The following is a 24,873-nucleotide window of genomic DNA, read 5'->3' on the forward strand; positions in this document are numbered from 1 at the left end:
AAGGGTGCTCTGGTAGGACCAGTAGGTTCTATTGCTTTGGGTTCCCTTTTGTTGACCAGTTTTATCTCTTTACATTCCTTACGGATCAAAATATTCTGATTCCTTTGTGCTCTTTTATCATCTAAATCTAGCATATCTCAAAAGGTCAATGAACCCTCCAATTATTTTCATTCTTCTCTAATTCCATCATATGCATCAAGGAGCTGGCCACTATAAATTAATCTAAAAAAAAATCACATGAGCTCCTTGGAAGGTGGCTGGAAACTGACACAGCTTGAAGATCTTGCTCTAGATTTTGGTACTTTGGCAAGGTAATTGGTTTCTAACCTACTATAAAATTGATTACTGACCAACAATTTCTGACTTGCCCACAAATCCATAATTTCAGAACTTTAGTGTTTCCAATTGTTTTAACCATTTAATATCGTGTCTCAGTTTTGTCATAGTTAGATCCATCTTCTTTACATGTCTTGTTTTAAAAGAATAGTGTGTGTGTGAGAGAGTGGGGGGAGTGGGATTTTGTAATCTTCCTTCATAAACCACCCAGTATCACTTAGATACAACTTTAACTGTATATGGTAACTATTTTTTACTGAACCAGTATATTAGGTAGCATTTCAGTTGTAAGTCAGGAACGGATGTAGCTCAGTAATAGAGCACCTGCCTCACGTACAAAAGTTTCCTAGTTCATTCGCTAGCAGACAGGGGAGTGGGGCTTACCTGACCTTGCAGGTGGGTTGCTGCTGGTTCCTGGGAGAGACAAAGCAGCGGGTAGTTTGGCTATGTACAATCACTCCAGCAGAGCCAAATAAGATGCTCTTTCCAGTACATTTAGGCAGTTCTAACCTCTCAACTGCTTTGCCCCTTCCACTCTTCCCCACAGTAAACAGAGATAGCCTACCTACCAGAAGGTCAAGTAAGCAAGCACTGGTGGCCCACACCACCATATGCTACTGGGTTCAGTCTGTGGTGTTTCCAAGTAGAGAAATCTATTAGATGAACTAGTCAGCATTCATAATATTGCAGATTGACCCTTGGTCTGATGTGGTATAAAGCAACATCCTCTGTTTCTGTGACATTAGATTTCATGTTAAGGCTGCAACCCTCTACCCAATTTCCTGGAAGTCAGTCTTATTGAACTTTAGTGGATTTAACTTTTGAGTAGACACATATAGGATTGTGTTGTAAGTTTTATGTTAAAAAGATGAGCAGTTAATAATCCATAAGCTTGAAAGTTTGCAAGTTAGTGTATATTTGGGTACAGTGGACCAAAGTTGTCTTGAGTCTGGAGTTATTAGTTGTTAATGATATAATTATACCTTTTTGCTTTCTCTAGTTTAAAGTTTAGTCTGTTTTGACTATTTCAGACTTCCTTGCTTTGCCCATATCTCAAAGATTACAGTGGGACACAATGGGCTCCTTGAGATGTAATACCAAACCATAGTTTTTTGGGGGGCAGAAATGGCGACTAGCCATTCTGTTTTTGTGCCTGTAACCCAGGTTCCAGGAGCCATTTGGCTCATAGCTTTCATATATGAGTTTCTAACACTGGGCCTGACATAAAAGTAGACAGGGTAAACCCTTTGTTCAGTAGGCTAAATTTCAGCCATACAAAAACCATCTTTCTGTCCAGGCAAACAAGTATTATCATAGTTGAAGAACACATTTCAACCATATTAAAACAGTAGAAAGGGGCACAAAGCAGAATTGGTGAGGGATGTGGCCTGGTGAGGGTTCCTGAGGTCTGGGTAAAGAGGTCTGGTGTGTTCTCCACCCCTGTTGTAGACACCTAGCTTTGTGGTGACTGTAGAAACTATTCAGTACTTTTTGATACCCAAAACATACCTTTATTTAATGAATGCTGTTCAAGTGACTTGAAATCAGATTTATTGGCTTCATCCATGGTTCTTGCCACAATTTGCTTCCCACAGATTTATTATGGCAGCGCTTCCATGAAGAATAGAATTATACAACCCATCTCACCTTGCTTCACCCACAGTCTAATAAAAGCCAAATGCTTGTTGATCTTCTGTGCTAAAATGTGGATCTTGGAAGCTGCCTTTCACAGTTCTATGTTTAAAGCATAGGTCTATACTCGCAGAATGTATTTGGTAGCTATGCATGGGGAGTTTTAAGTGACAAAGGATCTTGGTGCTGCATATACTGTAAGAGAATCTGCCTTCCTGGATGGGGCCCAGAGGAATCATTCAACTGTTGAAACAAATACTTTTGTAGTTGTTGCTGAATTCGTCTGTGAATTCTGTGATAAGGGGCAGAGTGATCCTTCAGTTGATTCTGTTGTGATTCTGTTTTTTTTACATGGTTTCTCATGTTGGGACAGGGTGATCTTTGAAACTTTTCTACCAATATCATTAACATTAAACTTCATTGCACACCTTGAATTTCCAAGTTTCGTGCAGTCCTCTTCTTCCCTTCTCCCACTCCCAATATCTAAGAACATTTCAGAGACTTTAATAGGTGACAGCTTGCAACTTTTTCATGGTATGTTCTTCATCCAACATGCAGCAACATGTTCCACAACCTTGGTGCAGCCGCTGATAATTTCAGTTTCTAATGTTGTAGGTAGAAGATTAGAAATTGAAATGATCAGTGGCTGCACCAAGGCTGTGGAACATGTTGCTGCATGATGGATGATTACCAGTTGGTAAAAGACATTTTAATAATTCTGACAAGGTTTTTGCCTACTAAGTATCTGTGGTCTTTGTCTTGCCTGCCTAGCAAAGTGCTTCATTGTATGGCAAAAGCTTTTGGCAGGGTGCATACAAGCCTCTCAATGGAAATAATTCGTTAATTTAGGTGCAGCCATGGAGAAAGCACTTTCACTCAGCCCCAGCAGCTGAACGTACACCATAGTTGGGACCTAGATAAGAGTTTCTCCATCACATCTTTGGTAGTAGGTTGGCTGCATGGGAGAAGCTGGTCCCTAAGGTATCTTGGACCTAAGCCAAGGTCCACAGAGATGCTTTAAAAAACTCCAATTTAAAGTACAACTTAAAATGTCATGGTAAGATTAAAACCAGCGGGAACAAAAATGGAAACATCAGATAATGTTTCTTCCCTCCTTGGTTATAATACGCTACTACCACCCTCTACAGCTCTTCAAACCTCAGTTCCTAGTTTTAGAGGAAGGTATGGGTTTTCTCAGCAGTAGCTAAATATACATTCTTACCATACGTGACGTTTTTCTCAAATTATTCCCCTGTGTAGAATGTTAAATTATAAGCTCTTCTAGGCAGAGACTTCTCTGCTTGCATTGGTGCTTGTGTGTGTGTGTGTGTGTGTGTGCGCGCACACACACACACACACACACACAAACATATGCATAGAGGGACATGGGTTGCGCTGTGGTCTAAACCACTGAGCCTCTTGGGCTTGCTGATTGGAAGGTCAGTGGTTCAAATCAGCATGACGGGGGAAGCTCCCATTGCTCTACCCCAGCTTCTGCAAACCTAGCAGTTCAAAAGCACACCACTACAAGTAGATAAATAGGTACCCTTGCAGCAGGAAAGTAAACAGCATTTCCGTGTGCTCTGGCTTCCGTCACGGTGTCCTGTTGTGCCAGAAGCAGTTAAGTCATGATGGCCACATGATCTGGAAAGCTGTCTGTGGACAAATGTCAGCTCTCTCGGCCTGAACACAGAGATGAGCACTGCACCCCATAGTCAAATTTGACTGCACTTAACTGTCCAGGGGTCCTTTACCTTTACATATACATTTACATACAAAAGCCCACACACATAAATACATACATAAGATCACTGTCCAAGTCCTGCAGGTATTAGAAGTTGGCCGTGTGGTTAGACGTAACTAAGTTATCTATATGTGACTTTGAGACTGTGGTTTTCAAACAGAGAATGTTACTTTGGCAAAGAATATTTCAACATACACAATACCCTCAACGGTTCCTCATAAGGCTTGGTTCTCCAGACCCTTGATCATCTTGGTTGCCCTTCTTTGCACATGCTCCAGCTTGTCAAAATAATAATAATAATAATAATAATTTATTTATACCCGCCCATCTGGCTGAGTTTCCCCAGCCACTCTGGGCGGCTCCCAATCAAGTGTTAAAAACAATACAGCATTAAATATTAAAAACTTCCCTAAACAGGGCTGCCTTCAGATGTCTTTTAAAAATAGGATAGCTGCTTATTTCCTTGACATCTGATGGGAGGGCATTCCACAGGGCGTGCGCCACAACTGAGAAGGCCCTCTGTCTGGTTCCCTGTAACCTCACTTCTCGCAATGAGGGAACTGCCAGAAGGCCCTCGGCGCTGGACAGAACGTTTAATTAAACTGAACAGCTTATTAAAAGGTGATGTCCAGAACTGGACACAGTATTCCAGATGTAGTCTGACCAAGGCAGAATAGAGCGATACTGTGATGACATTTGATCAGGACACTAGGTATCCCCCATCCTTTATGTGTGCATTTGTCTTATTATTCCTGACTAGAGATGTAAAATTTCCAGAAATTTTGAAGCCAAGAGAAAAAAAACATTTTTTCCCTGTTTTCCCCTGGAAAAATGGAAACAAAGTTCAGTGTGGAGTAGTTTTACAAATTGCATGAAACGCAGTGTATATAAAAGTATTATGCTTGCAATAAAACAGGTAACCACCTGCCTTTCCCTCAAAAAAGCAAAAAAAAACCATCAACATAAAAAATAATCAGATTTGCACCTTAGCACCAATAGCAAATAAAGTTAAGATCTATCTCAATATTTAAGCTCCATAGAAGGTCTACCCTTTGAGTAGTGCTTTGAAAAAAACAAAAAACAGAAGACACAACATATACATGCAGTTTATTCTATCTCATTTTCTAAACTACTGCTATCATTTTCCATTTCTTCTTCCTCTTCCTCTTTGTCATTTTTCTCATGGATTTCTAAAAAACAGCTTTGGGAATTAATGGAGAAAAACCTGTTATTTCCAGGGGTTTTCCAGGCCTTCCCATGTCTACTTGTTAATGGGGCCTCCCGCTGCTGCTGTGCCGCCGGAGCACGATTTCCATTCTCATCCTGGGGCAAAGTTCTCAACCCGAGGTACTACTTCCGGGTTAGCTTGTAACCCGAAGTGTTTGTAATTTGAAGCGTATGTAACCTGTGGTACCACTGTATTCAAATATGATTAAAGTCAGCAGTGGTTAAAAGGAAGTAAATTGCATGCAGCTTCTATGTGTTCAGATGGGCTGGCCCTAACGAAAATGTTTTGAGCAGTTGCTGGAAAGAGTACAGTGAGAACACCTGCCTGGTGTCAGGCGGCAAGGAGCTCCAAAGTGTGGGTGCTGGAAGACCTGGGAAAAAAACGGAAAAATGGGGGGTGGGGGGACAGGTTTTTTCCCCCAAAGCCATTTTTTCCCATGAAAAATGGGGAGGGGGGAATAGTGTGTGGCATATTCAAAGTATATCAAACTCCCCCCCCCCCCGCAGGAAAAACCGGCTTTGGAAAAAAACAGGGGAAAACCTGGTTTCCCCCCAATTTTTCTGGGTTTTTTTCTAGGCCTTTCATTTGTTAGTTTGGGCCCAACTCTTCAATCTGTTATGGTCACATTGAATCCTGATTCGATCTTCTGAAGGGGTTATGGGAAGAACCTATTTTTCATCATTAGCCTCCTTGAATGGAGGCAATTCTCACCATACATGAGTAGCTGCAAGCAAATTGGAAGTGAATTTTTATTTTTCAAACCTAAAAATATATTCCTCCATTTTCTCCCTTTGATTTTGTGATTATTCTTGGGCAGGGCTGAATTCCAGGAAAAACTTTGTAGAGTTGGCAATAAACTTTATGTAATAGCACACTTCCTTTTACTTCATAGCTGGTAGCTTAACCTAGATATGCATAGAGTTAATAGTATTCTCTGTTTTGGTTTTATATAGCTGCAGAGAATAAAGAGTTATTGGGTGACTTTTTTTCCTTTTAAATGAAGGCGCATAACACAAAACAAATGTTTCTTCAAGGATGGATGTAGCATGGAAGTGCGTGTAGCTTGATTTCAGGAAGTGTAAACAGATCTGGACTTGAATGTAGTGTTCTCTCATAGGTATATTTAAGTTAGGACCATGGAAAATATTTGGACACCTGTACTTGCAACTTTTACTACATTATGTTGGACTTGTTTGAAGGAGCTTGAAATAGAATAATTCCTGCTTAGCTTGTCCAGAACTCTAAACAAGGTGGTATTAAATTTAAATCAGGCTACCCTAAGACTGTCATGACTTCCTTCAGAGATTCATGGGAACTGTAAGTTTGATGGTGTTAAGAGTTTTCTGAAGAGGTTCCCTTGCCTCTCAAAGTACTCAAGTTTCCAAAGATTGTTGAGACTGGTTACAACAGTATAGTGTGTGCACACAAACAGTATGTGAACAGGACTACAGTCATATCTCGGGTTGAATGTGCTTCAGGTTGAGCGTTTTCAAGTTACGCTCCACGACAACCCGGAAGTAACGGAGTGCATTACTTCCAGGTTTCGCCCCTCGCGCATGCGCAGACGCTCAAAATGACATCATGCGCATGCATGGAAGCGGCAAAACGCGACCTGCACGGTTGCGACTTACGTTCTATTCAGGATGTGAACAGGGCTCCAGAACAGATCCCGTTCACATCCCGAGGTACCACTGTATATGCATTTACTTTGATCTTTCCATTGTGTATTTGCTTTGATTTTTTTCTGTGCTCTGTGGTGAGCCACAGGAGTTTTTGTGTGTGTTTGACTTAGTTCCCTTCCATGGAACCTGCATTCCTTACATATGTAGAGGTTACTGGCATATTTATACTGAAAATTCGTATCTAATTTTAAATCATTCCAGCCTGCTGAGTTGTCTTGGGTAGCGTAATGTAGTTTGTCTGTGATTTGGATCTGACATACCTACTATTATTAACTGAATTCTGAACTACTTTAGTATTTTGACAATGAGATGCTGATTGACAATAAAAATAGGCTCATTTAAGCATAAATGTGGTTTCTGGCTGTGGAGAACTGAAAGTTCAATCAGAAGCCCTGGAAGTGGCTTGTTCACTAATATAATATATAAGTTTTCCTTTTACAAAATTTGGAGGGTGGGTAGATGTGCCTTTCTATCTGCCATTTTATCCCACCAGGGGCACTCTTTTTTAAAAAAAAATAAAAAAATTTATATAAAGCTATGCTATAAAAATATATAGAAGTGGGTTACAGCAATAAAACATAAAACTGTACAATAAAAACCATAACAAAGTTAAAAACAGACATCAATTAACCATTGTAGAATAATGTGTTCTTAATTGCCTGCATAGCTAGGCCTGGCAGGGTAAAACAGTTTGTAGCAGACATTCTAAAAATATGGCACAGAAGGTGTCTGCTGAATTTCCATTGGCAGAGTATTCACAGGACTGAGCCAATGAAAATAAAGACTCTTGTTATCAAATGAGCCTTACCAACTCAGGGAATGACCAGCGATGCTCCTGCACGTGATCTCAGTGATCGATCTGGGATGTAAGGGCTCAGTAGTAAATGGGCAGCTAGTGCTCCTGTTTTAACAATGTCTTCATGTGTTCTCAACTCGGAGCTCCTTTCAGCAGTCTGAGTGCCACATTCTGCACCAGCTGGAGTTTCTGACCCAGACCCAAGGGCAGCCCCACATAGTGCACATTACAGTAATCTTGCCTTGAGGTTTCCAACACTTAGTGAACTGCAGTGGTCAGGCTTTCCCTGTTCAGGAACAGCTGTAGTTCCAGACGAACGAGATGAAGCTCATAAAAGGCACTCCTGTCCACAGAGGACACTTGGACTTCTAGCTACAAATGTGTTTTCAGGAGTTCTCCAAGCAATGCACTAGTTCCTTCAGAGCCAGTGCAGCACCATCCTGAACAGGTAAGTTCCTGAACAGGTAAACATGGCAACTACCTACCCATGAGGGGATACTGAGATTCCAACCTTATTGATGCCATTCTGGATGGGTTTGAAGGAGTACAGGAATACTTGTTCAGTTGAAGAGGGAGTTGTGTTGGGACTTTGCATCCCCAGAAAATGTAGCAGCTTCACAGCCCTTGGTTCACATTACATTCATCCCTTAGAAGTCGAACGGAATCCGTTCCGGAAGTCTGTTTGACTTCCAAAAGGTTCAGAAACCAAAGTGCAGCTTCTGATTGGCTGCAGGAAGCTCCTGCAGCCAATCGGAAGCCCGATCAGACGTTTGGCTTCCAAAAATAGTTTGCAAACCAGAACACTCAGGGATTGTGGCATTTGGGAGCCAAAACATTCGAGAACTAAGCTGTTCGAAAACCAAGGTACAGCTACTACTTTTTCCTGGATGAAACATTAGAACTTGCCTTCAGCCTTTAGCGATATCTGTCAGATTGAAATCATGTTTGTTGGTATATGTATGCAAAGGCTGTGCTTGGAAACTGGCCAGCACTCCAGTTGTGTTGCATGTGATGGGATGAAATTCACAGCTTGCTCTCAGTCTGTGATGGTTCTTCAGGTTTAACTGGAGTTTATAGCTCAAAAATGTGCACACAGAACTCCTGTTTTGGCCGATAGGAATTTGGAGGCTAATATTGATACTAAAGAACAGGTCAGTAGAATACTATTTTTAAAGCTGTTTTCAGAGGGCACTCCAATTGTCACAATAGAAATATTTAAAAAGTATAGTAAAAAAATGAAGGCAGACTTACTCCTTTAGTAAAAGCAGCAAATATTAAGTATATGAAGTGTAACAAATGCGCACTAGTTACAGGTAGGTAGCTGTGTTGGTCTGTCGCAGTCGAATTATTGTCAGTTAGAGAAAGTGGTGCAATAATACAAAACCTTCAGAATGAAATTAGCCATTCTTTCTTGCTCATAACTCCAGAGGTTTGTGGAGTCTGAAGGAAACTTGTTTACAAAAGACACCCCCCAAAAACCCCACCCTTTTGAAGACGAAGTGCTCCAGATAAGATGTAAATAAAGATCACCACTTCTGATGGGTTTATGTGGAATACCTAATCTGTAGAAAGATTAATTATAGTTCTAAAGATAACAAAAATAACTTGGAACATTTTAACTAGTTTGGAAAGAAATAGAACTAAGAAAAGGATTTCTAGCATACAATCAGACAGAAGGCTAATGCTGTAATCCTGAGAATACCTAGTTGGGTTTAAATCCCTTTAAAATTATTGGGAGACTTTTCAACACAGATGTAGTCAGGGTTGCAGTATTGGCTCCAAAGACAGTAGAGAGCCCTTGAAAACTGTTAATTGGGGAAGAAATCAATATTCATTTAAACATGCAGACTATGTGCTTTGTTGTAATGAAGGGTAATGATTTGTTGTACGTTTTATAAAAGTAAAGTGCTTCATGTTAATAATTATGTGCTTCATGATATTCCTGCTCTGTTGTCATCTTGATCAAGCTTTGAAGTCTGCTTTGTCAGGAGAAAAGGCACTGTTTTCCCTCTTGAGTTTTAGGTTATTTAGCATTATAGCAGGGAGGATCAAAAAGTGTTGACTGAAGTGGGTGTTCACAAAGATATAGACTGGTAGAAACATTGTTCTTAATTTGCAGCCTCAGACAACCCACTCTGGAAGGCAGCTCGGTGTTCCAGTATGACCTGGAGCAGCTAGTCATGTTAACTTTTGATTGATGTTTCTGTGATGTTGAAACATGCTAACTTGTTAGACTTGAGAACACAAATTAATTTTGCATAGACTGCTCAGTGTCAGACAGATATTGCTAACAACCTTCCTGTTTTGAGGGCTGATGTAAGAGTTTATGTACATGCCAAACTTCTGCTTTTCACAGAAAACGACAGCTGTAGTTTTAAGTGCAAAACACTTTTCAGGACTATTCAGTTACTCCTTGTAGAATTGCAAGCGAAGGCAAATTACATTATTTTTTAAACCAGTGGTTCCCAGTTGGTGGTCTGCAGACCTCAAGGGATCAGCGTAACCCATCTAGGGGGTCTGTGGCACCATTCACATAACAAAAACTACTATAGATATCAATTTTTTCAAAAACAGGCAGTCCTTGGCTTTGCTTTTGAAAAATGGGGTCATCAGTAGTTAGATAATTGGGAACCACTGTCTTAAACTATAAGGGTTTAGTACCTCACAGATGGTTGATTCCTACTATGGCATGTAGAGTCAGTAAAAGAGCATATACCTCCAGTCTTTTAGCATTTTAAATCTACTTTCTATATGAGTAGGTGCCAGGATTAAAGGTAACTAATGGCCTTCTGAAGCATAGAAGGGACTCTTCCCCTTTTGCAAATGAGGCATCTGTCACTAGAGTAGTGCCACTTGCAGTGCTGAGTTTGGCATTATTTTCTGTTAGGCGTTGGACCCATGTCTTATGGGTAGTCCAGCTTTTCTAGCAGTGTTGGATCATTGTCTGGTTGCTTCACAATATTCACAAATGTATATTGCTACCAGAGTAACCCTTGGTTGTTCATAGCCATGAGATATCAGCCTAGATAAGTGTATTGCATTGCATTTGGGAAATGCTAAGGCTTTGCTGGTTTACAGAACAGGTGGATACATTATTCAGTGCACTAATGCTTGGTAAATATCTTCATGTAGATTTAGATTTCGTCATCTTGAAAAGTATTCCTGACCCAAACTAATGAAGGAAGTAAAACAGTGAAATATAACATACAAAGGTTAAAGAGATTTCCTTGTTGCAAGTCATACCGCTTCATGTTTCATCTCTCCACCTGTGTGGTAATAGTTCCTTGTCTACTCTTTCTTTGAGGCTACCTACTGTAGTTTGTATTCCATATTTTGCACGACTGAATTCATGACTCCAATCCAGGTATTACTGTAAGAAAAAAGCCTATTAAACAAAAGGATTCTTCTACTGGGCAAGCTAAGATTTCTCAGCACATTAAGGTAGAATATGGGAGTGTTACAAGCGAACAACAGAATATCAACTCATGACAGGGGTGTGAAATCTCAAACAAGAATCACCAGGTTATTGGGCAGTGTCACATCTCAAGAACATTCCAGTGAAGATACTGACATGACAGATATCCTTAATCTCTCTGTAAATATTTGTTTTGCTAAGGCTTCCCTGAACATGGTGGATATGATCTTTTCACTAGCTTACAGATAACTGCTGTGTTTTTTATTGTAATGGAGAGAACTATAGACCAGTTATGGATAACCTCAATCCTGGGGGCCAAATGTGGCCCTCCAGGTCCTGGGGTGCCTCCCAAGATACACCTCCTCTCACCAGCCCAGTTCCACACACTCCATGGGTGCTGTTGCCCATATGGAATGTATTTTTAAACTGTGACCTTGAGGTAGTGGTTGAATGGGGGTGGGGTGTAGAAACCTCTGGCAAGGCTGCAATGTCACCTACCATAAAAAGGTAAGAGTCACATCTGTTGCAATTCTGCTTCTGACCCTGCTCACCACTGACATCCCTGGAAAGTTGTCCACACAGGAATGTGGTCCTTGAAAAAGGTTGTAGAGTTAGGGAACCCAGGGGTCTTCTAGTCCAATCGCCTGCAACACAGGAACCTCAATTAAAGTATCCATGACAGATGGCCAGCCAGCTTCTGCTTAAAAACCTCCAATGAAGAAGAGTCCACAACATAGAGATAATCCTCCAGTTTTTATTTTGCTGTCTGTCAAAAGTATCATACAGTGGTACCTTGGATTACATACGCTTCAGGTTACATATGCTTCAGGTTACACATTCCACTAAGCCAGAAATAGTGCTTCAGGTTAAGAACTTTGCTTCAGGATAAGAACAGAAATTGGGCTCTGGCAGCAGGAGGCCCCATTAGCTAAAGTGGTGCTTCAGGTTAAGAACAGTTTCAGGTTAAGAACGGACCTCTGGAATGAATTAAGTACTTAATCCGAGGTACCACTGTAATCCCATACTTTGGGGGCTGAGGTAGAAAAGAGAATATGGGTTGTGCTTTCTTGTTGCTTTCAAACTTCCCTTAGTGTTTGTTGATAGGAAGACTTTCCTTTATAGGCTAGGCACATTATCCACAGTTAAATTTATTCTAAATTTTGTAGTATTATTTTAATATCTCTGCATGCTCATGGGCGTAAAGTAGCTTTCAAGTAGCTAGGATTTGCTTCAAGTTGAGGGTTCAACTGACATCATAAAATGTATGAATTGTTTTTTGAAAGTCTTAATATGGTACTAAAGGCATATTGATGATTACTTATAGCGTTTACCATCTTGCACTTGAAAGGCTTCAAAGTGCTTCACAGACCTCCTTGCAAGCTGTAAGATCAAGTTAGGTCAGTATCCTCCCCACATTACAGAAGGGGAATGGAGCTTGAGAGTTTATGGCTTCTTGAAGGCAGTTCTAGTGGGTTCATGTGTTCTCTGGAGATCTATGTTTATAGGCAATTTTCCATCTCTAGTTTTCTATCCTACTTAAATAACATTCCTGAAATGAATATTTTAATCTTCCCTAGGGAGCTGCCTTTCAGGCCTCTCTGCGACCCCAAAATAAATAACATAGAATAGCTTGTACTGTAAGTACAAAGTTAAGAATAACTGTCCTGCTACAATTATGGTTCTTAAGAGATCCTTAGAATGTCATGATGGATCAAAATGCGAAGTGAAAGGCAAAATTGGGCTGTGGAGTTATGAACTTCTTGTTTTGACTTTTAATTGTGCAAACTCACCTCTACCCTTAGGAGAATCTTCTTTAACTTAGCTGCTTTAGTTGATGACTTTCATCTGTGTAATTTTTAAAAAAATGCTCAGTTGCAAAACTACAAATAAAGGTCTCATATATTGACAAGCTCTGAGATCCAGCCCCATCAAGCATAAAAAAATCACAATCTGGTATCATCCAGTGGACACTGATGAACCAGGACAAGTTTAGAATCCCCAAAACTTTGTCCATTTTGGGAAGTGTTCTCTTTGTGGATGAGTGTATGGGGAACAGTATTCTTGCTGGAGGCTGAAGGGAATGACAAATTGGAGGGGTGCTTTTCCAATGAGAAGCACCGTGGCTTCTTCTCACTAAGAATATTTTGATACATGATTCTTGCTAGGCTTAAGGATTGACACAGAATGATGAACCCCTGAATGTTAATCCTGCAAGTTACGAAGATGTTTGTTCGCTTTCACTCTTGGCTGCTGGGGATCATTGGCTTGAGTTCACACAGTTGAAAATGCCATGGGGAGCTGGAATAATTGAGGGCACTTTCCCTGCTATTTTGTCTCAAACAATGGGAGAACAAAAAGAGTGGTCCTGCTAAACGCGGGAATGGGGAAGTGCAGGCAGGTCTCCTGCTAACATTGCTTCTGGCCATGTACAAACTGCCTGCTACATTAGTTTCCATGGAGGCAGCATGCCGCTGAATGCCAGTTGCTGAGAACTGCAGGAGAGAAGAGTAATGTTGTGGTCAAGTTATGTTTGTAGGCTTGCCATGGGCCTGTGGTTGGCCGCTGTGAGAACAGGGTGGTGGGCTGGATGGATCCTTGTTCTGGTCCAGTAGGGTTCTGCTTATGTTCTTACGGAGGATTTTCAAAGTGACAGTATAGATAGTGACTCTTCAGTACAAGTGCCGCTAATTTAGACAAGTGAGTGCAGGATTATTTATTGTTTTCAGAATTCTATCACTTCTTATTGTTTTGTTCAGAGTTCCTTGCCACTGAAAAAAGTGTGGCATCAACTATCATGATGTTTTAGGGTTGCCATATTTTGAAGAGCAAAAAAAAGAGGACACATTTGCCAACTTCTACTTTTAACTACAGAGCTCTTACAGCTGTAGAAGCTGTGATAGATATATTGTTAGTAGCAATGTTCTTAACTTTTAACGTAATAATAATAATAATAATAATAATAATAATACATACTTCTCTCTCACTTGCCACATACACCTTTGTGAACATAAGTGTGCACAGAACAATTTATTAAACTGTTTAACATGTATATTCCATTTATGAAAAACAGTGAGAAATGGGAGCGTGATGCATGAGGCTTTAAAAATTGTATTTATCTTTTGTAAAAAATCTTGGATTAGTGTAAACAAAAAACCAAACAAAAAAACCCAGGACATTTTGCCAAATTTTAAAAATCTGCCTGGACAGAAATTTTAATCCTGAAAAAGAGGACCTGTCCAGGAAAAAGCTCATGTTGCAACCAGAGCTGAAAAAGAGGACAACCCTATGATGTTTGCACTATTAAGTCATACTCAGATGAGGCCTATTAAATTCAAGGTGGTGGCGCTGTGGGTTAAAGCCTCAGCGCCTAGGACTTGCCGATCGAAAGGTCGGCGGTTCGAATCCCTGCGGCGGGGTGCGCTCCCGCTGCTTGGTCCCAGCGCCTGCCAACCTAGCAGTTCGAAAGCACCTCCGGGTGCAAGTAGATAAATAGGGACCGCTTACCAGCGGGAAGGTAAACGGCGTTTCCGTGTGCGGCTCTGGCTCGCCAGAGCAGCGATGTCACGCTGGCCACGTGACCCGGAAGTGTCTCCGGACAGCGCTGGCCCCTGGCCTCTTGAGTGAGATGGGCGCACAACCCCAGAGTCTGTCAAGACTGGCCCGTACGGGCAGGGGTACCTTTACCTTTACCTTTACTTAGGTCTATTGCATTCAGGGGGTCTTCTCCTAGAATGGCTGGCTTCCCTTTTATCCCTCATAGTGTATTGAATAGCAAAGAGCATCACTGACACATAATGTTACGTTTTTGCTGGTTTATGTAATGGTTAAAGAAACAAGTCCTTGCTAAATGCTGGATTACTGAATTTGGTTATGTTTGCCTTTTTTATTTCAACTCAGATGATGTTTGCATACAGCTGCTAACAGTCTTTAAACAGATTTCTAAAGTGGGAGATTCTAAAAGTATATCTAGTTTTGGAAAAACCTACATTATTTCTAAACATCTAGGAAACTGACACATGTTTCCTTGTAAACTTGAAAAGAAAAATCCCTGCTGGTTTCTTTATCTTTGAGAGGTGATTTTTTACAAGCATCCTGATTCTCCTCTTGCAGCAGTACCCTTGCCTTTTTCTGGTAGCATCCAGTCCTTGGGGTGGGGTACAGCTGGGGATGAAGAGTTAGAAGTGGAAAATTCCATGAGGCTTTAGAACAGTTTTAGCGCTGAAGGAAATAGTCTATGCAATTATCAGCTGGTTTCTAAAGAGGAACAATTAGGCAAGCTGGGAATGTTGCACAACTGCTGCGGCTTGTACTAAAAAAAAGTACAAATTGGAACATGCTCCAGGTTCAGGCCTTGTTTGTAGTGCATAAGTTCCCTGGGCCTTTGCAATTCTGTATTTGCAAAGGGCTGAGTAAAGTTCCTGGGAAAGATAACTCCTGGGTTGCAAAATGTTACTGCCTAGCATCTATTAGCATAGCCAGTGTGATGGGATAGTGCTTAGGGCAGGGGTCAGCAAACTTTTTCAGAAGGGGGCCGGTGCACTGTCCCTCAGACCTTGTGGGGGGCCGGACTATATTTTTTTTGGGGGGGGGAGATGCAAGAGGGAGACAGTGCTCCTGAAGGTAGGAGTCTATCAATTGATGAAGATGATCATCCAAATGTCATAGACCAAATGGAGCAAACAGCACGCAGACCTAGTGGTGGGAGGAAAAAATCCTTAAATAAGAGACACGGGGGAATGATTAATGGACTTCAATGTCTGTACACTAATGCGCAAAGCATGGGAAATAAACAAGATGAGCTTGAGCTCTTGGTACAGCAAACTAAATATGACATAATAGGCATCACTGAACCCTGGTGGGATAAATCCCACGATTGGAATGTAATAATGGAGGGATACAATCTATTTCAGAGAAGACAAGAAAGGAGGAGGAGTGGCGTTATATGTCAGGGATGTGTATACCTGTGAAGAGATCTAAGATTTAGAACCTCAAAGCCAAAGTGAGAGCATTTGGATCAAAATTAAGGGAGAGAATAATAACAGTGACCTCATTGTGGGAGTTTACTATAGATCCCCAAGCCAAATGGAGGACATAGATGATGCCTTCCTGCAACAGATGGCCAAGCATGCAAAAGGAAGGGAGATAGTAGTAATGGGGGACTTCAATTACCCAGATATTTGTTGGATGTCAAACTCAGCCAAGAGCATAAGGTCAAACAGATTCCTCGCTGGCCTTGCAGACAACTTCATTGTCCAGAAAGTGGGAGAAGCAACAAGAGGAACAGCCATTTTAGATCTGGTCCTAACCAATGTTGATGACCTGGTTAGTGGGGTAGAAGTGGAAGGATCATTAGGCGCGAGTGATCATGCTCTTCTGAAGTTTACTATACAGCGGAAAGGAGCAGCCAAGCATACTAGGACTCAATTTCTTGACTTTAAGAAAGCCGACTTCATAAAACTTAGGGAAGTGCTGGGTGAGATCCCATGGACAGTAATACTAAAAGGAAAGGGAGTTCATGATGGCTGGGAGTTTGTTAAGAGGGAGATAGTAAAAGCACAACTTCAGACAATACCAATGAGACGGAAACATGGAAGGTGCCTAAAGAAGCCAGGGTGGCTATCTAAAGAACTTTTAACTAAGATTTAAAAAGGATGTGTACAAAAAAATGGAAAAGGGGGGAAACCACCAAAGAGGAATTCAAACAAATAGCCAGCATGTGTAGACACAAAGTCAGAAAAGCTAAAGCACAGAATGAACTCAGGCTTGCTTGAGAGGTTAAAAGCAACAAAAAAGGCTTTTATGGGTATGTATTTCGTAGCAAAAGGAAGAACAAAGAAACCGTGGGGTCACTCAGAGGAGAAGATGGTGAAATGCAAACAGGGGACACAGAAAGGGCTGAACTCCTCAATGCCTTCTTTGCCTCAGTCTTCTCCGATAAAGAAAACAATGCCCAACCTGAAGAATTTGGAGTAAATGATTCAGCAGAGGAAACACAGCCCAGAATAACTAAGGAGATAGTACAAGAATACTTGGCTAGTCTAGATGTATTCAAGTCTCCAGGGCCAGATGAACTGCATCCAAGAGTATTAAAAGAACTGGCAGATGTGATCTCAGAACCACTGGCAGTCATCTTTGAGAATTCCTGGAGAACATCTTTGAGAATTCCTGGCAGACAAGGCATTTGACAAGGTGCCCCATGATATTCTTGTAAAGAAGCTGGTAAAATGCGGTCTTGACTATGCTACCACTCAGTGGATTTGTAACTGGCTGCCTGACCAAACCCAAAGGGTGCTCATCAATGGTTCCTCTTCATCCTGGAGAAGAGTGACTAGTGGGGTGCCACAGGGTTCTGTTTTGCGCCCGGTCTTATTCAACATCTTTATCAACGACTTGGATGATGGACTCAAGGGCATCCTGATCAAATTTGCAGATGACACCAAACTGGGAGGGGTGGCTAACACCACCCCAGAGGACAGGATCACACTTCAAAACGACCTTGACAGATTAGAGAACTGGGCCAAAACAAACAAGATGAATTTTAAGAGGGAGAAATGTAATGTATTGCACTTGGGCAAAAAAATGAGAGGCACAAATAGAAGATGGGTGACACCTGGCTTGAGAGCACTACATGTGAAAAGGATCTAGGAGTCTTGGTTGACCACAAACTTGACATGAGCCAACAGTGTGACGCGGCAGCTAAAAAAGCCAATGCAATTCTGGGCTGCATCAATAGTATAGCATCTAGATCAAGGGAAGTAATAGTGCCACTGTATTCTGCTCTGGTCAGACCTCACCTGGAGTACTGTGTCCAGTTCTGGGCACCACAGTTCAAGAAGGACACTGACAAACTGGAACGTGTCCAGAGGAGGGCAACCAAAATGGTCAAAGGCCTGGAAACGATACCTTATGAGGAATGGCTAAGGGAGCTGGGCATGTTTAGCCTGGAGAAGAGGAGGTTAAGGGGTGATATGATAGCCATGTTCAAATATATAAAAGGATGTCACATAGAGGAGGGAGAAAGGTTGTTTTCTGCTGCTCCAGAGAAGTGGACACGGAGCAATGGATCCAAACTACAAGAAAGAAGATTCCACCTAAACATTAGCAAGAACTTCCTGACAGTAAGAGCTGTTTGACAGTGGAATTTGCTGCCAAGGAGTGTGGTGGAGTCTCCTTCTTTGGAGGTCTTTAAGCAGAGGCTTGACAACCATATGTCAGGAGTGCTCTGATGGTGTTTCCTGCTTGGCAGGGGGTTGGACTCGATGGCCCTTGTGGTCTCTTCCAACTCTATGATTCTAAGAGCACCATGAGCCCCAGTAGCTGCTTACCTGTGTCTTGCGAGCAGCAGGGGCTGGCAGCAACGGCGGAGGGACGATGAGCGGCGCGCGAAAGGGCTCCGGAGAGGGGCTGCTTAAAATGGCACCAACAAAGTCCAGCCCCCTTCCTCCTCTAGGCAGGACGAGGAGAAGCCAGGAGGAGGGAGGGAGGAGGCGCCGCCACTACTGCTGTGGGAGGGAGGGAGAGGGAAAGAATGCATGTGCGCTGGTGATCCACTCGGTGATTCCCAGACCATCCACAGGCTGGATCCAAAGGCAGTTGGGCCTAATCCGACCCGTGAACCTTAGTTTGCCTACCCATGGCTTATAATGTTAACCTGAGGCTAGGAGGACCAGGGTTCAAATCCCCATTCTTTGAAGGAAGGGCCAGTTAGAAATGTAACACAATGTAGCCTTCAACTGAGCTTTTTTAAGGGGAGGAAGCATTTTCAACCATTTGCATTATTTTTGCTTCATAGCATTTCCTATCCTCTCTCCTCCAGTAGGAAGAATCTATAGTCTAACGACAAAGCATTTGAACTGCATGGCTCAAGGACTCTAGTTCAACCCTGACATTTAAGATTAATAATACTAAAGGCTGCAATTATATTTATAAGTGATTAAATACCAGTTTATTTCGAAGTAGTTTAGCAAGGGTTGGACATACTGCCATTAACAAATGACCTACGGTCATACCTCGGATTAAATTTGCTTCAAGTTGAGCGTGTTCAAGTTGCGCTCTGCGGAGCGCATTACTTCCTGGTTTTGCCGCTTGCGCATGCGCAGACGCTCAAAATGTCGTCACACGCATGCTCAGAAGCGGCGAAAAGCAATGCGTGCGTGCGCAGACACGCCGTCACTAGATACGTTTACCTCTAGATGTGAAGGGGGCTCCGGAACAGATCCCGTTCGTATCTAGAGGTACCACTGTATCAGGTCCTTGTTGTCACCATCAATGCTCTTATTAGAAACCAAAAATAAATTCATAGCCAGCTGTGGGTTGATTGGTTATTTTGTGAATTTCATTGAAGATAACACTAATCTATTTTAACATTAATCTTAAAAAAATCTTATTTTTTATTTAAACTAGAAAAACATGAGTTACCTAGCTAAATCTTACTTTTACATATATATCTTTTTCAATTTCTTCAAGGAGTTTAATGTGGCATTCATGGTTCTTAGCATACACACGCTCCCCATTTTATCCTCATGACAACCTCATGAGGCAAGGTTAGGCTGAAAGCAGAAATTGGCCAAGTCACTCAGAGTTGGGACTGGGACCCTGGTCTTGTAGGTACCAATCCCATTCTCTAATCACTACACCATGCTGGCTCTCTTTTTGTTGGTTTTGCTGGAAATTACATAAATTGCTTTGACTGGGTTTTGGTTTTTTGAACCTCACAAAGACATGATGGGTGATTTTTCCATCTTATGTATGCATGTACTTTGTGGTTATCTGTTGTTCACAGACAGAATTTTAATAAATCCCTCCTTTTGTATACAATGATCACATGCCCCCAGTTAATTAATGGTAGATGATTGCTGCTGTGACAATCTGAAGCTTTTCTTTTCATTATTATAACTTTCCTGAGTTGTTGCTAAGGTTCCTCACAGTCCTTTCTAAAATACACAAATCTTTTGCTGATTTTCCTTTAGCAGGGTAGTGTCACAGCTGCAATTGGCGACTGTAATTAAAAAGACTATCTTTGAGGGATTCAGAAATCTGTGACTAATATCAGATAATGAAATTAGCAGTTCATGTTAATAAATGGGATTAGTAATTTACACAGATTCTTGCTTCAATTACAAGACAGTTTTCTTGCTGTTGTGGTCAGAGAGAACTTTCCATCACTTTTCATTACCATTTCATTCTCCATCCCTTCAAGCTGTGTGAAATGTTACACAAAGATTAGGAGATCACACACACACTCGGCTTAGTTTAAAGAATTTGGGATTTATTTGGTGCTGAATGTCAGGGTGGACTTGTCAGTATTATGGCTGGGCAATGTTGAGTTTTCAACATCACGGTGTATCGCAGCCAAACATCGCGGTAAAAAACTGCATTGGCCCCAGCCAACAAGGTGCTGAGTGAAACTGCCGTATCTCTCATCATTGGGACCTGAGGCGCTTTCCCCTTCACACCTTGTGGGCTGTGGCCGATACAGCTGGCCCAGCCTGCTGCTCAGCTGGGGGAGCCCTGAGTCCTCCACTGCTTGCACTCAACTGGCAGAGGACTTGGGGCTCCTTGGCCAGGCTTTGCTGGGGGCAGGGGAGCCAGCTATGAGTCCCCACCCCACCCCCGCTCCACTCACACACGGCTGGCAGGGAACCCAGGGCTCCTTGGCCAGGCACTGGGGGCAGAGGGGCTCAAGAGCTGTGACAGTTTCACCAGCGATATACCACTGAGTGAAGCTATCATTGCAGTCTCTCCCCACCCCCCATACTGGTCCTGGGTGATATATTGATAATATCACCCAGTGCTAGTCAGTATATCCCCCTTCTTTATTATAATTCCCTTGATATGAATTAAAATCCTCAGTCTTGGAGAGAGAAAAGGCAGAAACCTCACTTACTATTTTCTTTTTGTGCCCTCCTCCCACTCCCTTCAGAATCATAGAGCTGACCCTGAGGAACTCTTCACAAAACTGGAACGTATTGGAAAAGGCTCATTTGGAGAAGTCTTCAAAGGAATTGATAATCGGACACAACAAGTGGTTGCTATAAAAATCATAGACCTGGAGGAGGCAGAAGATGAAATAGAAGACATCCAGCAAGAGATAACTGTGCTAAGCCAGTGTGACAGCCCTTACGTAACAAAGTACTATGGCTCCTATCTAAAGGTAATTCTTATGGTTGCTCCATGTCTACTGGAAAAATGCAATTCTTTTCTTTGAAAACAGCAAGATTAATGTTGTGAGATGCAGACCCATGGAATGCTATCAGATTTTTTTAAAAAAATTAGGTACCACATTTTGTGGGTGAAGGATAGAGTTCGGTCTGTTCGTATTGTGGTTCTGAAGTTTGCATTCCAAGGTCTTGGTGTGATCAAAAATTGTAAAGACATTTCAACTCACAGCTTCCAGTTGTTTGTCTGGCCAGTTGTCTTCTTTAGTTGTGTTTTTATTGATTTTAAAATACATTTAAAGCTTGGATTAAAAACCCAAAACAAACCAGCAATACTCTCTATTGATGGACTTTGAAACCAAATCATTTCACTCCCCTTGTTGGCATCTATTTGTCTCTGGAGACAATGGAGGAATGCACCTTCGGGGATAAAGTCAAAGAGTTGGAGATTTACAGCAGTTTTATTGCAGGTGGGGCAGAGGAAGAAGTCTGGCTTTGCTGCTACAGGTGCACCATCTCTTTTCTTCTCTCTGTGCTCCTCCCAGTGGCACTCCTCTGTACCCTCAGTCATCCACAAGTTTTCAAAAATTCCCATTGTTTGCCGAGGTGTTGCTCTCCATGAAGATGCTGTGGATGGAGCAACAGATATGGGAAGGGATAGAGCGGACTGTGAGAAGATGAAGAGTTTCCCGAAGGGGTGATGTGGAATAGAGAATATTAAGACAAAGAAGTGGGGTGGAAAGCTACCTGTCTGGTGTCTTTCTTTTTTAAAAAAAGGTTTTTAATGCTTTGTTCTCTCCTATCAAATCCATTCCCTCTTCCCCTCAGTTATTTTCATACATACTTGTTTGAGCCTGAGATGTTTATCTTTCTGCGTAACACAGTTACCACTTTCTCAACCCCTTTCAACACATACACAGATCTCTCTCTCTCTCTCTCTCTCTCTCTCTCTCTCTCTCTCTCTTCACACAAACACACACACCACTTCTCCTTATACAGCAGAAGCAAGCATCCTAAATCATTTTATTTCTTTTATGTAAGGAAGCAAACTGTATTTTAGTTCTTTACCCTATTGCTGTGTGACTTCAGGAGTCTGCTCCTTTTTATTTCATTTATTCTCTAAAATACCTACATCTCACTTTAAAGAAGACTGCTATGAAAGATAAAGTTGAGGTAAAAGAATATTAAAATAACAACACCCTAGTGGTCCCGGGCCCTAAGGAAGTTAGATTGGCTTCGACCAGAGCCAGGGCCTTTTCAACTCTGGCTCCGGCCTGGTGGAACGCTCTGCCTCATGAGACCAGGGCCCTGCAGGATCTGATTTCTTTCCGCAGGGCCTGTAAGACAGAGTTGTTCCGCCTGGCCTTTGGCTTGGAGCCAGTTTGATTCCCTCCCTCCCCCCCCTCTCTCTTTTTTCCCCTTCTTTTCCTTCTCCTTCTGCGATGAGGCTGCATTTTAATATTTTAATGTTCCATTATTTTAATTGTTGTGTTTTATTTTGTTTTTAAGTTTGTAATCATTCATCTTGTTTTTATTATTGCTTGTAAGCCGCTCTGAGCCTTAATTATTATTATTATTATTATTATTATAAAATAAATTGGCATACATTAAGCTAGTAAGACACAGCACCACTGCTAGAACAGCACATTCAGAATCACACTCAGTAGTAATCCAGTAGGCCCTCCCTAAAGGTTTTACAGAAGAACCGTATTCTCCCTGCTTGGCAGAAAGCTGGGACTTTTCTGTGGAGATGTCTGGTGATTGTTCTAGTTCCTAAGCTAGAAGAGAAGAAGCCATTTCATCTTCTAGGGAGAATTGGATCATTGGCATGCCAGCAAAAATGTCCTCATTAACACACTGCACTTGGGTGTGCGTGCCAGTGGGAAGGGGGTAATCTGTTCTGCCTTCCCTGGTCCTGCCCCCAGTTAGGATCAGACATTTCAACTAATGCAACTAATTGCATTTCCTCAATGGCCGTATTTTTAAAATAGCAAACCATGTTTCCATACTAAAAAAAATAAAATGTAAAACTGTTATGAAAAATCAGTCAGTGACTTTAGGGAGCTTATGACTGGTATTCTGTGTGGTTTCACAAGTACTTACAACATGCAGAAAAGTCAAACATACGATATTGAACAGAAACATCACAGCACAATCTTACCACAAATTGCCAAGGTTCTACAGACCAGGACACTTTGGCAGGAATTACATTGGAAATATTTTTTTAACCCTAATGTCAGATGACCCACCTTCAAAAGAAATAATTGGGACCACGTTCTTAAATGTGTTTCTGATTCCTTTAGATCTTTGCAGCCTGTTTTGAAGTCCAGTGAGGTTGCAAGCAAAGATACCTGCTGAAAGTGGCAAGTCTTGCTTTGGGCAGAGATCAACTGCACTTCAGTTGGGAACTGTGTAGCACAGCAGATCTCAGCAGGGTTTGCTGTAAGCGCCAGCCACCTAATTGGTGCTTATAGCAAGCCCCTTCAAGGGCAGATCTTTCACACTGCCAACCTCAATTCAAGTTGGTGATTTAAAGGAGGAATTGAGCACATTTAGTGTGTGCTCATTTTTCAATTTAGCCATGACTTGGAATGTTTCTGCAGCTGACATTAGGCATGAGGAAAGTGGCCATGGTTTGTGCAAAACTTCCTGGCAGGCTAAACTCTCAGACTTGATGGACCTAATTAGGTCCCTGGGCTGGAGATTCCATGTCCCTGCTCTAACACGTTATAATTTTAAACCAAAAAATCATTCAAAATTCAATAATTAGGCGCTGTCCTCTGCTCTGTATACGGGCTATACTTTCTTGTCCTGTAGTAACTTCCAAGGAGTGTTCTTGGATGCCTAGGTAAAAACTATACACATCCAGCTACAGTTTATAGTAGAGACTTCATTGAGGCATTCTTGGAAAAACAGTACTTATTTTGGCTCTGCAAGCAGATTGCACTCAAACCATCCAAAGGTATCTGTGTGGCCCACATAGTGTTAGCCTGAGAATGAGTTCTCATTAAAGGTTTTTCTTCCTAGCACAGTTGGGCTTTGTGAAAATTGCTAAAAGTAGCAAATGCCTTCCCTCTTAATTCTGACCATTGGAACAAGCCTTCATAGTATAAATACAGTCTCTAATCCTTCATGATTCTCAACAAACTGTGCTCTGTTCAGTGCTGGACATGGAGTATGGCTGCCCTGCCCCTTTATTTGCTTGTTCAATTACATCCGTATTTCGTGTGTATTCAGAAAATTGAACTGGGCTAAAATTCAACCTTAGATGGAAATAAAATGCTGACAAATCTTTTGTCTGACGTTCTTGTGGAGAGGCTATTGCCTCTTATCAGTTAATTTCCTTCATTTGAAGCCCTTAGCTATGCTGATAGCTCTGAGTATCAGTAACTAATAATTGAAATGTTTGACTAAGACCAGTTATATTTGTTCTAAAATCTATATTCTCCCTGTGTATGAAGGAGATGATCAAATGTTGATTTAGTAGCATGTGTTATCATTGTTTTTTATTTTGCTAATAGCTGCCCTTTTTTTTGTAAATATCACATGGCTATGTTGGTAATACTGTTTATGTAATTCATGTCATGAGCAGAATTAATATGACAATTTGTTTATGGTCTTTATTATTAAAAATAGACCTCAAATAATACTTTAAAAATCAGACCAGGATTATTCGTTTTCCCTCTCTCTCTCTCTCTCTCTCTCTCTTCTCTCTCCACGTGCACATAGGCACACATACATATAAAAAGTGTTTTTTGAGGGTTGTGTGTATATATATTTTGCTCTTGAAATGCCAGTTAATAAAATAGTCTCAACAATTCCAATTGTAAACCACTTATTAGAAGGTAAATCCAAGTGAGCTCAGTGGAACTTGTTAATGACT

General features: G+C 41.5%; 2 protein-coding genes across 3 annotated transcripts in view; one reads left to right on the forward strand and one right to left on the reverse strand.

Annotated features, from left to right (window-relative positions):
- KLHL13 (kelch like family member 13) overlaps positions 1 to 24,873 on the reverse strand; it is a 570,056-nt gene that overhangs the window by 416,164 nt on the left and 129,019 nt on the right. The window lies entirely within an intron of this gene.
- Positions 1 to 24,873, forward strand: part of STK26 (serine/threonine kinase 26) — a gene marked incomplete at its 3' end in the record, with an annotated part of 46,100 nt that overhangs the window by 3,360 nt on the left and 17,867 nt on the right. For both annotated transcript variants that reach the window (XM_083722998.1, XM_083722999.1), the window contains exon 3: positions 20,756 to 20,986. In XM_083722998.1, coding sequence (XP_083579124.1) covers positions 20,756 to 20,986 — 231 coding nt within the window. The remainder of the gene's footprint in view (positions 1 to 20,755; positions 20,987 to 24,873) is intronic.

This window comes from Podarcis gaigeae (genome assembly GCF_964106915.1).
Source record: "Podarcis gaigeae genome assembly, chromosome: Z".
Lineage (NCBI taxonomy): Eukaryota > Metazoa > Chordata > Lepidosauria > Squamata > Lacertidae > Podarcis > Podarcis gaigeae.